Source organism: Patella vulgata, chromosome 3, assembly GCF_932274485.2.
Source record: "Patella vulgata chromosome 3, xgPatVulg1.2, whole genome shotgun sequence".
NCBI lineage: Eukaryota > Metazoa > Mollusca > Gastropoda > Patellidae > Patella > Patella vulgata.
Window position 1 is genome coordinate 26,790,085 of NC_065881.2, and position 18,732 is coordinate 26,808,816.

The 18,732-nt window shown below is 38.2% G+C and overlaps 1 protein-coding gene across 1 annotated transcript in view; it reads right to left on the bottom strand.

The window, feature by feature from the left end:
* Window positions 1–18,732, bottom strand: part of LOC126815261 (inositol 1,4,5-trisphosphate receptor type 1) — a 173,504-nt gene that overhangs the window by 110,115 nt on the left and 44,657 nt on the right. Inside the window, exon 3 of the mRNA XM_056099399.1 lies at window positions 16,340–16,413. Within this exon, the coding sequence (XP_055955374.1) occupies window positions 16,340–16,413 (74 nt within the window). The remainder of the gene's footprint in view (window positions 1–16,339; window positions 16,414–18,732) is intronic.

Genomic DNA, 18,732 nt, shown 5'->3' on the forward strand with positions numbered 1-18,732 from the left:
TCCGGTTGTTTCCGGTGTTTTCCGATATAGAGTATTGCCATGTGCTGATAGTTAAGAAACGCTTCAGAAATAAATACATTTTATATACGACAGTTTGACGTGACGGTTTTATAAGACATTTTGAATCTTAATTGATTCTCCTGGATAATTTCGCAAAATCCAGATACAACCTTTTGACTCCCCACCGACGATATGTCCTTATTACCACAAAACAGAGGAAAACACAATACTGAATACAAAGATATAAAAAAGCAAACAGAGAAAGTGCGATTTGTCTCGACGACGGTCGTCTGCTAAATGACGTGACGTAAAAGACGGTAGTCTGCCAAGTGACCCCATTGAGTTAAATGTAGGCTAATAAAAACAACAATAAAAAGGGCGATAATCCAGATAAGACAACGCCAAAAGGTTAATAAACTATCAATTTAGGAACTGATCTGTGTTATTCAGCTATGTAATTGCAAAAAAATATAATAAGTAACACACCTATAAGAAATGCAAACTAGGTATGTTGAAGAAATAGGACTATAAAAATGGGCAATAACAGTCCGTTAAATTCTAAACAGGAGGTGTTTATCGATATTGTAGCGCAAAATATTTAACATTTTTCTTGGAATTCTTTCTTTTGCGATAGTTGACTGTCGTTTTTTGCTTTTAATGACGTAAATACTAAAGAAAACAATTTTGACGTAATGAAAATATCCGTGACGTAATAAGATAACACTCCCTCCCGTTCGATTTGGTTCACTAGTCTAGTCTAGTTTGAAAAGGGAGGTCACTCTGCGATAATTTTGAAGATCGAAACGGAAATCGTAAGTGTATTTTATGTACTTTTTAATTGATTTTAAATTCTAGCAGTGACTAGGTTCGAAATAAATTGCATACCATGTTTGATAAATGTCCATACACTCATGTGACCGTGTAGATATATGCTGTGTAGCGTGCGCATGCGGTTGCTATGCTTACTTGTGTTGTCATTTCAACGGTTTGATTTTTTTTCCTTCGCAAAAAACCCTGTGTATGAAAATGAGTCTCTGTCCTATTCATATCAGTATCAGCCGGTCTTGTATATATATATATATATATATTTTAAATATATCACCATCAGTTATTTACGGTCCACAGGGGGTTCAATAAATTGTAGTATTTTTTATTCACTTATTGAAAATCTTTGATTTTGACCAGTTTGATTATGACAGAATGACTATAGCAACCATAATTACTGTCAGACCAGCCTTGAAATGAAATTTACTTATTCTTTCAAATACACTCACTAACTTTGTTTTTTGTGTGTTTCAGGTGTGTGTTTCAATAAGCCAATGGTTGAATTTCATTGTTGATGACATACAACAAAAGAATCATGAAGATTTCCTAGAATAAAATTTTGAGGTGTAGAATTTTTGGCCACTGCAAACAGAAAATATTACCCAGAAAATATTCATTCGTAGTGAGTCGTCCAGGAAATTTTGAGGACTGTTATACTCAATCGACGCCACTTTTCGACCAATCAGAATCCAAGAAATTTCCATTTTGGGCTACAATTCATAATATTTTTATTAATCTTACTACTCTATTTTTTTTGCAACCCATACATGATAGACTACTAACTGATGGTTGGGGTGTAAATGTATCAACACATCGTCTTTGTTTACTTCGGACGCGCCCATGTGAATCCGACAAAAACATGTCGGAGCAAACATGTGATGTAGTGACTGACAACGGTAAAAATTCGATCTAATATCCTTGAAATGCTTGCACTCAATCAAAATGTGCTTAACTGTCAAAGGAACATGACAGTGTTCACATTCTGGTTGAGGCTCTCGCTCAAAAATGAAAATATGAGTTAAAAAAGTATGACCATTGCGAGAGCGACACAAAACAACTTCATCTCTCCTGTTAGTTCTATAGGAGTTGGGCCAGTCTCCTAAGAGAGGCTTAATGTGATGAAGTTTGTTTGTGTCTGCAAGATCCCAAGACCGTTGCCAGCGGTCATATATAAATCAATTAATGGACGATTTAAAATCGGTGAAAGGTAAAAGAAATTGTGATATGGGAAGATCTAAAGCAGACTTGGCAGCTAAGTCTGCTTGATCATTCCCTTTAATATCAACATGACTGGGGAGCCAGCAAAGGACGGTGTCCTTGCCGTTTAACTCGTGTGATAGTAGCAGACGATAAATGTCTGCTACTAAAGGGTGTACAAGCTGCTTATTATTTATTGCCTGTAAAGAGGACAAAGAATCAGTAAATATAATGTGTTTTAAAGATGAAGAGGATTTAATGAACTCCAAAGCCTGAAAGATGGCCTGGAGTTCAGCAGTAAATATGGAAGCAGCAGGAGGAAGACGAACAGAAATGGTCTCAGATGGCGTGACAGTAGCCGAAGCTACCCGATCGCCATCTTTGGAACCATCTGTATAAATTGGAGCGTAATCACCATATTTAGACCTTAACTCTCTGAAGAGAGACTGAAACACCGTGGAACTAGTATCTCTCTTTTTGTTTTTTGTAAGATCGAGATCGATCCTGGGAGGAGATATAGACCATGGTGGTGTCTCAAAGAAAGGGGTATTCGCAATACTGTCTTAACTGATACCAGCCTGAGACAAAAGGGGTTGAATGCGAATACCGAATGATGGAATAACATTAGTCTTCAGTAAATATAGATGTTCATGATAGGGTCTAAATATGGTGTTAAATGAAATATGATTTGGCAGAGATGCAATTTTTGTAGCATACTGCAGTGCAAGTTTATCACGTCTATCGTGCAATGAGGGCTCGTGCGCCTCGACGTATAAACTCTGCACTGGAGATGTTCGAAATGCTCCTAAACTGATTCTAAGTCCTTGGTTGTGTATGGTGTCGAGCTCTTTGAGATAAGACTCGCGGGCAGACCCATACACAATACACCCATAATCGAGTTTTGATCTTATCAGTGCTCGATATAATCTGAGCAAGACCTTACGGTCTGCTCCCCAGTCAGTGTTTGATAAGACTCTCAATATGTTGAGGGCTTTCAGACATTTTTTCTTGAGTGTTTTTATATGAGGGATAAATGATAATTTCTTATCAAATATCAAACCCAAGAATTTCGTTTCATCTACAACTGGAATGGGGCTTCCATCCAGTGTAAGTTCCGGATCAGGATGTAAACCTCTTCGCTGACAAAAGTGCATACAGACAGTCTTGGATTTCGAAAATCGAAATCCATTGTCAGTTGCCCATCGTTGAATAGAATTCAAGCAAAGCTGCAACTGACGTTCGATTGTCTGCATGCTTGTCGATCCGTAACACATCTGAAAGTCATCAACATAAAGAGAGCCGTCGACCCCCCGTTTAAGGCACGTCGGTATCGTATTTATTTTGATAGAAAAAAGTGTGGGAGACAATATACTTCCCTGGGGAACTCCCATTTCCTGAGGAAATGGGTCAGAGAATATTGATCCCAAGCGTACCTTAAACGACCTATCTTCTAAGAAGTTTTTAATGAAGATAGGTAAGCGACCCCGCAGACCGAGGTTATGCAGGTCGCGCATGATACCATATTTCCATGTGGTATCATATGCTTTCTCCAGATCAAAAAAAATAGCAACTAAATGTTGTTTCTGGATGAAAGCATCCCTGACAAACGTTTCAAATCTAACGAGATGATCAAGAGTGCTCCTTTGGGACCGAAATCCACATTGGAGGTCTGTAATGAGGTTGTTGGACTCTAGGTACCAAACAAGCCTTCGATTGATCAATCTCTCCATGGTTTTGCAAATACAGCTAGTTAAAGCGATCGGACGATAATTGGTAGGATTCGTAGGATCTTTACCCGGTTTAGGGATGGGAATTATTGTGGCTTTATGCCACGATGGAGGGAAATTCCCATCAATCCAAATCCGGTTATAAAGATCTAATAGTATTAAAAGTGTAGAAAAAGGTAGATGTTTTAAAATCTGGTAGTGAATTTCATCTGGACCAGTTGCAGTATCCCGAGCTCGTTTAAGAGAATCGCGGAGTTCAGCAATGGAAAACTTGTCATTATAACATTCATCATTACGGGACTTAAAATTAAGCCGCCTTTTCTCCTGCTGATGTCGAATGCCTCGAAAGGCATCTGAGGAGAAATTGGATGATGAATTGAATGAGAAAGTACTGGCCAGAGAATTAGCAATATCAGGAAATGTTGTTAGGGTGGTATTATCAACATTTAGATGGTTAACTGATAATGCACTACTTTTACCTTTAATTCTACGAATCCTATCCCATACCGATTTGGAAGTGGTACGGGATTGATCCTTGAGACATAACCTTGCCATGAAGACTTCTTTGCTTGGCGTATGGTTCTACGGGCCTTCGCCCGGACCATTTGGTATGCTGCAACATTCTCCATGGAAGGATGATTCTCAAGGCGTCTTAAAGTACGACCACGCTCTTTAAGAGCGGATTTGCAGTCGTTATTATACCATGGTTTATTGAAACGTTTGGGCTCAGTCGTGGTCTTCGGAATCGCCTGCTCAGCTACATCCTGAAGAATTGAAGTGAATAAGGCCATTGGTTCATCTGCGTCTTCTAACTCTTTTGCATCAAAAGAGAAGAGACACAAAGATTCAAAAAGAGCCCAATCAGCCTTATGTAACTTCCACCTCTGCGGTCTTTCAACCGGAGAGGGACCATTATTATCTATCAAGATGGGAAAATGGTCACTACCACACAGATCTTCATTTACTCTCCATGTAAAATCCTGAAACAGGACCGGAGAGCAAATGGTTAGATCAAGAGAAGAAAAAGAAGCTGTGGCAGGATGTAGATAAGTAGGCAAGTCATCATTTAATAAACACAAATTATTAATGGTAATGAAGTCCGCTATTTGTTTACCTCAGTTATTATCATCTGGACTACCCCAGACTGAATGATGACCATTGAAATCCCCCGTAATTATAAACGGGAGGGGAAGTTGTGCAACAAGGTCATCAAGATCTCTGGGGTTCAGATGTAAACTAGGTGGTAAATATACAGAGCAGAGTGTGATTGGAATATGTAGAGTGACCGTCACTGCAACTGCCTGTAAAGGCGAATTGAGGGTGACTTTACTCTGCGGAACATTTCCATTCAGGAAAATGGAAACACCACCGTGTGCTCTACCATCATTATTAGCAAAATGATGATAGGCAACAAAATGTCTGAGTGTCAAGACATCTGAACTCTGTAAAAAAGTTTCTTGCAAACAAATAGCTAAGGGGTTAAATTTTTGAATTAATATTTGAACTTCATTAAAATTGGGTTTAAGACCGCGACAATTCCATTGAATTATGGAATTAGCCATTTTCAGGGAGGTTTAACAGGACTTCTATGATGTTGTTTGGGGTCATGTATTTCTACAACAACATCCATGAGATTGTCCTGAATCCCGAACCTGTTAAAGGTTCCGACAGGATCCTCGTCACCCTTCCTACTATGGAAGGTATTTAATTTTGAACTTTTAGGAACGCCCTTACCAGAACGATCCTTGTTAGTGTTTTTGGGTGGATCTCCACCAGTTGATTTAGGAGTGGGGGGGGCACAATCTCCTCAATCTCAGACTCCCCAGACTTATTAGCAGTCTGGGAGCTGAGAGAAACATTTACAGGTTTTGGAGGTATGGGAGGTTTATTCTGTGACGAGGATTCCGTCGAAGCTGGAAATTCAGCAGGTGGGTTACAAGCAATGAACGTAGTCTTCGGCTTGACTGTATTTGCAAAAGACATTGCAAATGTTGGGGTTGCAGCCTCAACCAACTTCCTTGCTTCTGGATATGGTATGTTTTTTTCTGTTTTGACCTGCTGAACTTGTTTTTCTTTCTTCCATATAGGGCACTCTCTGGAATAAGCAAAATGAGGCCCTTTACAGTTAATACAATGGTGGTCGAGTTGACAAGATGTACTTTCGTGACCATCTTGTCCACATCGAGCACACGTTGCTTTCCCCTTACATACGGTTTTACTGTGCCCAAAGCGCTGGCAATGAACGCAACGCAATTGATTTGGGATGTAAGGGGTAACTGGAATGGCAAAAAAATCAGCTTTGATCATCCTAGGTAGATCTGGTCTATCAAAGGTCAGGATGTAGGTGTTGGTTTGGATACTATTACCATTACGTCTGATAGAAATACGTTTGACGTAGGTAACACCTTGTGAGGCGAGATTTTCAAGCATCTCTTCCTCAGAAATCCTGAGACCGTATAACACCTCTTGAAGAATTAAGAGAGTTATGCGGTGCAACTTTGATTGGAATGTTGGCTAAAGTCGTAGATTTTAATAAAGATGATGCATGTGACTCTTTAGCACATTCCACTAACAGAGTACCATTTCTCATTTTCTTGACGCTTTTGGGCTCACCGGCCAAGCCAGCAAGACCTTTAGCAATCAAGAAAGGAGAGGTTTTTGCTAAATTAGTATCATTCGTACTCTGTATAACCAGAAATCTAGGCCAGGTTCGAGATGTTTTATTTGGTATAGTATTAGGTTCCGTATCCTCGGTCGACATACGTTTCAAACGAGTCTTCTTTGACTGGGAAGCCATGAGTGTAATTTTAAAAGATTCATCCCTGCCTGCTCTCCAACCACCAAAGGGTTACAATATCCATGCAGGCTACTGTGCGGATATCCAGCGCATACGCCCTAAGAGGACAGACAGGGATATACCTAGACAAAGTAAAGATTAAATATTTTTACTTTATCCAGTTGACCCAAGCCGCTGCATTAGAGTAGGCACTCAGGACACAAAGGTAGAGCTGCAATAAATACATTACAGACTTATGGGAAAGATGCGCCTACTCGTCAGCTAAACACTAGGGCTCGCAAGCCAAATCCCCACTCAATTACCAGGATTCCACTCTCCACCGACACGGGTCGCAACGCACGGCAAACACGCTGCCCCATTACAGGGATCCTTTTAGTCGCCTTTTACGACACGCAGGACATACGAAGGGTATATTCTTATCACCCCCTACACCCCAGGGGGGAAAATATTTGGAACAATCCGTTTATGTTTGAAGCAGCAAATCATAAACGCCACAAGTAATTCATTGTTAGGTTCAATGCTAACCATACTGACATTTTAGGAGTACGCTTAGCTAACAAATTCTCTAGAAAATTAGAAAGCTTTTAATTTACTGCCTGGGCGCAATGTCCACAGTTAGAGCTACCTACAACATAGCAGTTCTGTAGAATAAGAAAATGGTCTCAAATTTAAAAGTCGGGGAGAGGGGGGTAAGTTGTGCTCTAGGGTCCAAAGTATCTATAATTTGCTCCCGAAATTTGTTTCACTATATAGTGTGAGAAGTTGTTCGTCATTATGAAGAATTATCCAGTCAATTTACTGTGCCGGAATAAAATGGCCGGGCCAAAATATTTCGGTCAAGTGGCAAAATTTACCCGGAGGGTGGGGTAAGTTGTTCCACCATACAAGGTAAGTTAAGCCGAGTCAAAGTAATCCGGAAGTACTGATATATTTCACAAAACTTCAAATGTTAATTCATATGCAATTTACTCATGTTAAGAGCTCCTACGTAAATGAATGACTAGGCTATAGATTCAGCAGCACTGAATTGTCTACAAAACTAGTGTATAGAATAGAATTCGTGTACGTATCTTAAGTTTTCTATATTAAACTATGCTAATCAGGGTATCAGCATATCGGCTTCTTATCCAGACAAAGATTATATTTGTTACATAGACTAAAGGCCATTTTCTTCAGTGTGTCGTTACAGGCATAATAATGGATTTATTATCACCATTGAATACAATGAATGAATGAAATGGGGGTTAACGTCCTACTGTTCTGCTCCTATACTGGGCTAATGAAGACGGGCATACGCCATACAATGTGCTATGAGGGAAATTTTGCCCGGGCAGCGACACTATCGCCTACTCTTATATCGAATTCCAACTGCCAAGGGATCTTTTACAAGGTACCACGAAATAACATCACATAAATCAACGGAGTAAGTTCTGCCATGTCTAAACTTGCCCCTTTGAAGATTGCATAACTTGCCCCGAGATGAACTTTACAATCAAGTAGGCCTCAACATCTACACACACACATCAAAACCCAACAAAACCAACATGCTAGAATTACAACCATATATAGTGGTTATCACTTGCCAATGAGTCTCTCAAGCAAATTTACACAGTTATATGAAATATAAAACAAGAAACCGGTATTCAAGATCTCCACTTTGAGGTTAAAAAGTTTTATTTTCGTACGTAGCTCCCTTGTTCTTGGTGTAATTGACTTGTCGGGTAGCTATCATTTATTAGACTATTTAATAGAGGACCCCATCCGTGCATCTTTACTCATACAGTCTGGAGAGGGGGTGGCTCAACATACCCCGAGGATCATCTTTACCCACTCTCCCCTATATAGTGATGATAGTAGACACTTCATACATACAAGGTATCGTTAAGAAACCATTGAAGACACAGGAAGCGAAGACAATGTGTGAACCGAAACATTAATGAACATTAGAAGGATTGAGTGTTTGTAATGACAGAGATATCGTTTATCCTGATCTAGAAAAACAGCCATTGAATCTAAGTAATAGATCATTATAAACCATATTGTCGTCTGGTCGTGTCTCATAAATTCTGCCATATTGATGAAAATGAGTTGTTAATTCCACCTCATCATTTCCTAAGCTTTAATAGTATTGAATTAATACTAAATAAACTTGTTATCAGAAACTTAAAGCTTTGTGCAGTCTAAAATGCATATTTTAAAGCTAGCACTGTAATTTTTGTTCATAAGATATAACATTTTTTGTTGTTAATATTAATCACCAAAAAAATACCAATTTTATTTAACTATGTTCCAAACTTGACCCGAAAGCATGATAATAAAGGGAGTCGATGACAACAATAGTCGAATTTTCTCAGTTATGACTGCATGGATTTTCATCAAATTTGGCACGAACAATGCTAATTGCAATTCCATAAAGGCCACGGAACAATTTTTGGCTATAGGCTGTAGTTTTTCTGGTATCCATGGAAACGCCAAAAAACCGATGAGTTTTCTTGGAAATTCTATTAGTGCATGCTAAAAAGAGATATCGATAATCCCCTCCGTGATTCTAAAGTAGAGGTTATAAGCGACATTTTAAAACGTTTTAAAATATCAACTTCTAATGATATTTTGTGATTTCCGATAAATTCTTTGAATACGTCCACAACAACAATTCGGATGTAAAAAGTAAATATTTACTTTAGTGCACTACTCAGACGTTCTCAACACCATTTTATACATTCAAAAATTGTAGTCTTCGACCATCAAAAAAAATTCAGCCTTGCTTGTTCCAGTCGCGATAGATGGTAGACCTGGATAATCGCGACTTAGAGGGAATTCCTTCTGACGCCATATATAGATAGACGTCAATAATCAGTGTGAAACTGCTGCTGGGGGCGGCCATGATTGTTTACTGCAAATGATGTGAACGGTGTGTCCGACGTCATAATTTATTCAAGAACTAATCTAGGTCAGGGAAACCTTGTCGTTTGTTATAAATAGTTGGGGGGGGGGGTCCGCTTGTATCTCCATTATTACACAACAAACGGTCGGACTGTTATGTGTACTCTGGCTTATTTTACCAATGGAACAAGTGTGCAAAGTCTTAATAAGATTAGTATTGAAAGTTAGTGCCTAACTTAGACTACTCAACGCCCTTAATGGGAAATAAGTGTACTATGTGTAGTATATATCAGTTGAAAATGTAAATCTTTATCTCAAAATTTATATATTGTTAATAATCAGCGTAGAATGCGATGGGAGATATAAGTGTGACATTTTTCAAGAAATTGATGTGTAAACCTGAATGAGATGTTGGAGGAGAAATTTTAACTCCGTACAAAAATTTGGAAGAACCGGATACCATGTGTTATTATAGTATTTGCATGTTCTAAATGTGGTCCGACTCCATATAATAACATCTGAGAGCTCACTCTCTTTTATAGACGTTTGATATAGTAAGAATAACCGAAAGCTACAAGCGCATGTTTACGTGCGCGAATATCAGATATGTTCCTGAAATAAAACCCACAGTTTAAAATACCTATTTTCGTAACATGGTGTCAGAAGTGCAAAATTGACAATCTAAAAGGTGAGAGATATTGTTGGACATTTCTTTTTTGTGGAAACTTTCTAGAAGGAAAATCAACAGAATTACAAACCCCAGTCACACAGTAATCAAGTTTGCGATAAATGTGGAATATCACACTTTAAAGGTCGATGTCCAGCCAGGGGAAGAAGCTGTCGTGCCTGCAATCGTTATAATGCTGTCGAAGCACTGGAAAAAGCTAGGATCAATATTATTTCAAGATGGGGATAAGTCACCAAGATGGCAAGTTACACTTCTTATCGGAAACACTCAAGTAACTTTTAAAATCGACACAGGAGCTATCAAACTTGGAAGACATTGTTCCTAAGTTTGAAGACTACCCCTTGAGTTACCCCTTGAGGAGGAAAGGTTCAAACTTACCACTTTTATCGCCCCACTGGGACGTTTCTGTTTTAAAAGTGTCCGTTTGGAATAATGTCAGCACCTGAGATTTTTCAACGGAAAATGACAGATCGATTGGGAAGGTGCAGCTGTCTCTATGGATGATATTATTGTGTTTGATAAGGATATGGAAGAGCATGATAGAGATTTGAATGATTATTTTTCAGAAATTATCTAATGCTGGTGTCCGTCTTAATAAGGATAAGTGTCAAATTAGTGCAAGTCCAAATAAAGTTATAGCCATCACTGAACTACCAGTACCTACAAATATTACAGAATAAAGGAGGATTATCGGTGCAATCAACTATCTAGGTAGACTCCTCAACAATCTCTTATAGTAGTTATAGATTATTAGCCCAATGACGGAATTAATCAAGGTGGGCGTTACATGGTATTGGGACAGAGCACAACAGACACCCCTGGAAAAAGTTAAAGATATGCTAACTTCAACTCCGGTGCTATCATTTTATGATGCCAGGAAGTCAACGATAGTTACAGCAGATGCAAGTAGCTACGGAATATGTGGATTTCTATTTCAACAACAAGATGATGGTGCGCTCAAGCCTGTAGCATTCTATATCTAGGACTCTTACATCATTACGCCCAGATTGAGAAGGAGTGTATGGACTTGTGAACGTTTCCAAAGATATCTGACTGGATGGAATGGAAAGCTTTAAACTATTACTGATCACAAGCCCTTGATTCCGCTCATGAACACTCAAGACCTGGCCCGGACACCGATCAAATGTCAGAGTCTTTTATTACGTATTCGTCGATTCAACGCTATTGCCAAATATGTTCCTGGAAAAAACTTGATCATTCCAGATATGCTGTCACGGAACCCCCTGTCAGAACAGAAAAGCTCATCAATTGAAGGGGAATAGAAACATATATCAACTTTAAACGTATATATCAAGAGGAAACGTTAAACGGCCCAGTTCTACTGTCAGTGATAGACTTTACATCTAATGGTTGGCCCTATTACCATAAAGATGTTCCGAATAATATTCAACCGTTCTTTGCTTTACGCCATGAACTCTCTACTGATAAAGGGTTACTGTTGTTTCGTAATCGTCTCGTCATTCCATCATCTATGCGAACTGAAATTCTGCAAACTGTGCAAGGTGAACATTTAGGCACCACTAAAAGTATGGAGAGTGGTGGCCTAGAATCTCTACAAAAATCAAATCACCAGTATCAAGTCGTGAATTTTCTCAGGTTAATCAGCCTACACAAGTTAAGGAACCACTCAAGCCATTCCTTTACCAGACCTACCCTGGCCAAAATTGGTACAGATATTTTGGAATATAAAAATCATCACTAGATTGTAGTTATAGACTACTACTCTAGATACATTGAGATTGCTTCATTAATTTTCCAGATGGGGTGTTCCAAATGCTTATGGGTCGTCAAATTAGAACACCTATTCCTGTTTTGGATAAAGTTTTAAAGCCTAAGTGGCCAGCTAATTCCCAAGCCAAAGCCTCTGATCAGGCAAAATCAACGCATTACTTCAATCGTCACTCTGGGACTCAAAATCTGCCTATGCTAAAAATCGGTGATAAAGCTAGATTAGGGGAAGAAGTGGAGTGGTGATACCAGTATTTTTACTTCGACTGGTCCATTTTGTCGTTCTTGTAATATTGACTCGTCAAATTGTCAATATCGCCACAATCGTCGTCATATCCAGATTGTTCCGGATAAAGTTAGTCCAGTAGTTAATACTCCACGAACGTTTTAAACACCCCCAAAACAACAACCCAGAAACATACGCCAAATTAAAATGTATATCAGACTCCTGTTTCAGCTACATCAAACAGTTGCCATAAACCATGTATCCATAGACCCAACAATAAAATGGTTCTTCAAAGAATTCAGCATCATGTTCAACTAGTCCAAAGAAAAACAAACCTCAGGTGGTCGAAGTGTTCGTCGCCCTTTAACGTTCTATGACTATGTTTGAAAAACTTAAAAGGGGCGGGAGGGGGGGGGGTCAATACTATGTGCATGTTTTAAATGTTGTCTGACTCCATATAATAACATCTGCGAGCTTACTCTCTTTTATAGACTATGTCATCTTATGACGTTTGATATAGTAAGAATAACCGGAAATTACAAGCACATGTTTACGTGCACGAATGTCATGTATGTTCCTGAAATAAAACCCACAGTTTAAAATGCCTATTTTCTTTTAGCTACATTCGTAACACCATGGGCCACCCATTCACCTGTCCAATTAGGTAACGATTGGTCATCCATTACAAAGTTTAAAGAAACGATGCGTGATTTGCATTTTGTCGGATATATCAAATTTCTCACGGCTTAATCTACCCTAATAGGTACTTAGATTGATTTTTTAAAATTAATTAAGAAAACAAAATCAAAATATTAACGGTAGCCGACGTCATCCGACAATAAACAGAGAATCAGCCTACCGTAGATTGATGAAAAGTAAAATGTATCCTAATTTATATTTTATTAGGGGCAGTATAGATCGATGGAATTTCCTTCAATGTTGGAAGCAGTCCCCATGCTCCGTGGACGGACTGTGTGTGAGAAATAGCCTTATTTAACGTCCGCTTCCACCGAAATGATATCGCAGACAAGGAAGGACTAATTGTGATGTACCTTTTACAAGTGGATGTTCGGGGATTTCATCTCCCATCCAGCATAAATCGGCACTATTCACAATAACTGTTTTTGTGGGTAGTTGTTTTGGTTCTTATGGCATCATCCTATTTTTCTGTACACCATGTATTGTGCTAAGAGAGGAATTTTACTCTTTAACGGCTTTGAAGGGTTATGTTACGAGGGATATTTTCGGCCAACACCGGGATCGAACCCACGTCCGCCGGTTAGTGAACCAAAGCCTTACTATGCTCCTGGAGGAAATGCTTATGGGCATCAACGTCTGCGCCTACCTCTGGGTCGATGGATTGTGTTAGAATTCAAGATTGTATAATCTAATACAACGGACTAACCCCTGCTATTTATTAAGACAATGTGTAAATCATTGATTGATGTGGATGTGACAAGTTTACTGGTGGCTATATGAAGCATTTAACCGAGATAATTTCCCATGTGATCCGTTACATATAGCTGTCCAGGTTTTTATCCCATCTTGAATCATCAACTAGTAATACAACCAGTTTAAAGGGCTTTACATTTGATTACATTTGCACAATTACCGCCATTTTGAAATTGACTAGATTGGGCATGTCAGATCTGTCAAGTTCATATTTAGTTTGTCAATTTATGGACAATATGGACGCTCCTGCATGATGACGTCTGATAACGAAAATATATTAAGGTATGTCCATCACTAATAAATAAAGTACCGTGAAAGTGGCTCATTAACTGTCACTATTGGAAACTGTCGTGCTTATATGTAAACAAGTTGAACTAAATTTACCACCTTTCATATTTGGAAAGTAAGTACTGTTAACATCAAATAAAAAATCTGCCATTGTTGTGGACGAAAACAACAAATATAACGGTTTATTGCCTGCCAGTTTCAGTCTATTGTAATTATACACCGCAAACTATCAACACATTTCCGATCAATATTAGTGCTCTGGCGTGTTTCAATTTAATTTGACAACAAAACAAGGCATGCTTCAATTGCATGAAATGGTAGTAGCATAACAAAATTGAATATCCAACCCTTCTCGCCTTTGTGTGGCTTGGCGTGCAATTCTTGAAAGTGCATCTTTCACTTTTAGTTTATGTTGGCTAATTTCCTTTTCCCGCTCCCCTCGTCTCGTCAGATTGTGTTTCAGACGATATAATGAAATCATTCCGCCATATCATCGATAGAACGTAATAATAAAACTATAAGTATTGAGTATGATGGAATGTCTTCGTATAGGTCAGGGGCCATTCATTGTAGTTATTTTTAGGTTCGGACTGGTAGAATCATCAATATATTCCTTGATGATATGGAAACATATAATAAAAAAATATCTGTGTAATTACTGCATTTGAGGAAAAACGTTCGACGGCACTTTCATTCTTTAAATAGACATAACGCAGTGACAGGCAAACAATGAATAAAAGAGCAACTCCATCATACATTGACAAGAATTCGACCACGTGATCTTTCAATTAATCTTGCAACAACGATCATGAAGTAATTTAATTGGTCGATTAAGTTTGGAATCCAGTAACGAAATACTCTGACTGTGGCTTTTAAACATGAAATTAATTTCACTTGAATGTTATGGATGATATTTAATAAGAGTAATTGAGTGAGAATAAAAATGGTTCTAGAAATTCTTTGGTTTAGGCTGGTCAAATCAACAATTTCTTAGACTGATTGATGCTATCATAAATTGAATTAATTTTAGCCAATCGAGTCTTGCATACACAATATCTGTAATCAACAACACACGCGTATGCCTGCAATTGATTTGACTTTACGCCAGCATCGAACCTTAACAATACTTTACGAACAGCGTGCCAAGGGAATGGTTCGGGCTTGATTAATCAGAAAATGGTTTTGGTCGACATTTGATAAAATATATGAAAATAAGCCTTTGAAAAAATATAAATTATAGTTTGTTGGGTTTTAAAATTATGTCTCTCTTTTCCCATCGATGTCCCCCTTTCCACTGCTTGCCGTAGATAACCAAGTTTAGGTAGAATGAGATAACACAACTACAAAGACAACAGGAACCGTCCCTTTTCTTCTTCACAATATGTAATCTTTATATTGATATGCTCAAATATATCATTTTGTGCAATCTTGTACCATTTTATCAATCTTCAATTCACCGATTAACATGTATTTATTCCAGTGATGTAGTTCAAAATAGTATCATAAAATCGTTAATGGTTCTCAAAGCTATAAAAATTCTTAGGACTCTGATTGGAATTCGAAAATTTCTTGCCTATTTGTTCAGCTTTGGTGAAGAAATGTGAATTAAAAGCTAAAACAGTTATGACCCTGAAACATTCGATTACATTTATGTAGAAAAGCAAGTTTCCAGCTTGTTTAACTTTGTTTCTGTGACTAATTGGAAGTAGACAGACAGAAGTAGTTAAGGAATTTTTGAAAACGGTTGGCTATTTACGGATCATATAGAACATATATTATAAATGTAGAATGTCTTCCTCCCGCAAAACCCCATAATTTAGTAGCCCTATATATACTCTTCAAAAAAAGTAGGGGATATTGAAAAGTAAATACCTATGCAGGTTGTGATATGATAAATAGTCATGGACATTTGACATGCTTTGAGAGTATGTTCACAGATAAAGAACTTATCGCCCCAACAGAACCACTGAGCTGCACATGCCACACGCAATAGCGCCATACACGTGGGAGGGGTTCATTGTCAAATTTGACACTTCAAGGAAGGGTTGATGAAAACTGCCGGGTGCTGGTTTATCTATCCATGTTTGCTTTCCTATCGGTTCTTGCATAAGATTGACTGTTTAGCGTATCTTTGCTTTTGTGTGTTACGTTTAATTTGATCGGGAGACGTGTTCGTCGACGCCAACGTCAACCGACAACACTGCAAGAATTGGCCGTGGCACTGCAAGAGGAGTGGGTCAGATTGCCCCAAATCGTGATTGGACGGTTGATTAGGAGCATGCCACGACGAATTGTTGAATGTCTGAGGATTGGTGGAGCAATTAATCATTATTAATTTTCACTTTTGACGGTGTATCTCTTTGCAAGTGAAATGGGGCCGTCAGTCGTTTGAATAGTAGGACGTTAAATTTCAGTTCATTTCTAAGAGTTACATTGGCTAGAACAGACACCATATTGAAAGGTGATGATATGGGATACATAGATATTAGATATCTTATGCGACTTACCATGGGGATTGGGAATTTTCGTCGGTCTATCCCTATCCTGATTCTGGTAGATGAACAATCCACTGTGGCTAGAACTGAAAAAAAAGACAAGATTAAAATAGAGTTAATGAGATGAACTTCTTGAATCGGCTCAGCATAAATAACCTAAAAATTGTCTGAAAGCTTTAACATTTTTCCTCTTGAACAACCCAGTTCCCTTACTTTTTCTGCTACAGTTATCGTGTCTCTTGGGTTTAATTCATTCCCTTCTTTTTAAATTTATATTCCAGTTGTTGACTATCGGTAATTGTATCCTATTTTAAAACAACACTGTATGTTAATTTGACTTTAGAAAGAGCTGGTCGGTCTTGCTATAATAGTTCAAAAATAGTTAATCACAAATGAATTGAAAATTCCAGTCGAACATTTTATTCGGTGAGAAGGTATGAATGGCTAATTTTATTGGGTTTCAGACAATTTAATCCAAATGAGACTTTTAATATATAAGAATCGGAAGATGTATATAACTCTATTGGCAGGCCTTTTATCGGCGTTTACCGCAGATAAGGCGGACATTGTATAATCCACTCAATATCCAAGCCATATGATGGTATAGAAAATTGGTAATGGGCTTGCCGATTGAACAAATGTCAATATAATTAATAAAACATTTGAAGCCAGAAAAACGCCATGCAATAGGCCGATTTTGCTCTCGCATAATGCCTCTTTAACTATGGCAGGGTACGGCAATATGAGATCAGCGTATGGAATAGTATAAAGCCTGTAAAAATATATTTGAATTTTCTGTGTAATTTTACTGGTATTGCTTGTAAAAATCTGACGTGTTAAGATGATTCATAATAACTAGGTAATGTTCCAGACTTTCATCTAGTTCACAGTTCGATTAATCTTCGAATTTTCTAGTTTTATGTATTAGTCTCAGAATCCAACAGGCCCCCCTCCACTTTTATGCTGGTGACTCAATGTAACATTCACGAATTTCACGTGGCTGACAAAAATGTGTATCCCGTCACTGGATGAAAAAAAAACCCGGATTATTTTCAAATTTGTTCTGGAGCGCACATATATCCAGAGTTCCGCAACCCTCCGTTCATTTGTAAAATCAAAACAGTATAGGATAGTTTTCATGTTGAAAATATCAGTATTCTTGAAACTGATGTTCACTTTTTGAAAATGGTATACTTTTATTCACAATGAAATTGTAACTTAAATTGTAAATCTCATGAGAATTTATTTAGCCATTTAAAGAAAAATGACATGTACATTTGTATATCTTGCATTCTGTAGAAGAAATAATATTATAAAAGGTAGCCTGTTGGATGAAATTGTAATAACTTATACTTAAATATGCAAGAATGAAAGTATTGTTATGTATATTTCTTGACCTAGATGCATTTTGATGTCATACAAACTGAAGTAAACTGTAGGATGGCAATTTTTATAGGAAAAGTGTAGCAGTTCCTTAAGACCAGGAGCCAAAAGGCTACATGGTATCAATACATACACATCTGGTATCGACAGAATGTCAGTCTGTCGGGTATCTAGTGGTGGTGTGGCTGTGAAGTTGTTGTTGTTCTTAGTGTTTAACGTCTGCTTCCACTGAAGGTGATATCGCAGACAAGTTGTCTTTTTTTTATTTTCATTATCTGAGCGCGCGCGCAGGGTTCTTTTCTGTGGGAGGAAACCGGAGTACCCGGAGTAAACCCACGAGGTTGAGAAGGCGCCCCTAGTTCCAAGCCACATACGCTCACACCAGGGATCGAAACCACAACCGCAAGCCAGAGGTGAAAGGCCAGCTAGAGGATGAAGCGTGACACTCTAGACCATCCCAACCCTAGTGAGGGCTGAGATTCTGGACATGATTTCTTGGGCTAGGTTAGCTCAAACGTGTACCACATGAAAATGGTACATCAGTGTAGCTTACATCTTCAAGTATTTCAAAAACACTCTGACAGACATTTTTAGTGGCGGGGTACCCCTGACAGTGTTATGTAATTGCCACCCCCCCCCCCACCAACTAGGCTAGATTAGTTGAGATCCGTATCACTCACAATTGCTTGGACGTTGTTCAGCAACACCACAAGGATACTGAATTACCACTGCCAGACAGTTTGTGCAGTGGGGTACCCTTGACAGATAGTCAAAAATTCCATGCCCCGCAACTAGGCATTTTTGATGGAAACTCACAATGTTCCCTAAAACGTTGTGTAATATCTTGAAATATAAATTCTCGTTGTCAGTTACTTCAAATATGAACATAAAAACATGTTCCGACCAAAAGGTATTCCAACCAGATGACATTCTTCCACTTGTATTATTATAAAGACACAAATTATACACGGTCAAACAAAATCAACTATCGGACCATCGTAAGTTGAAAGCAAATGTTTATA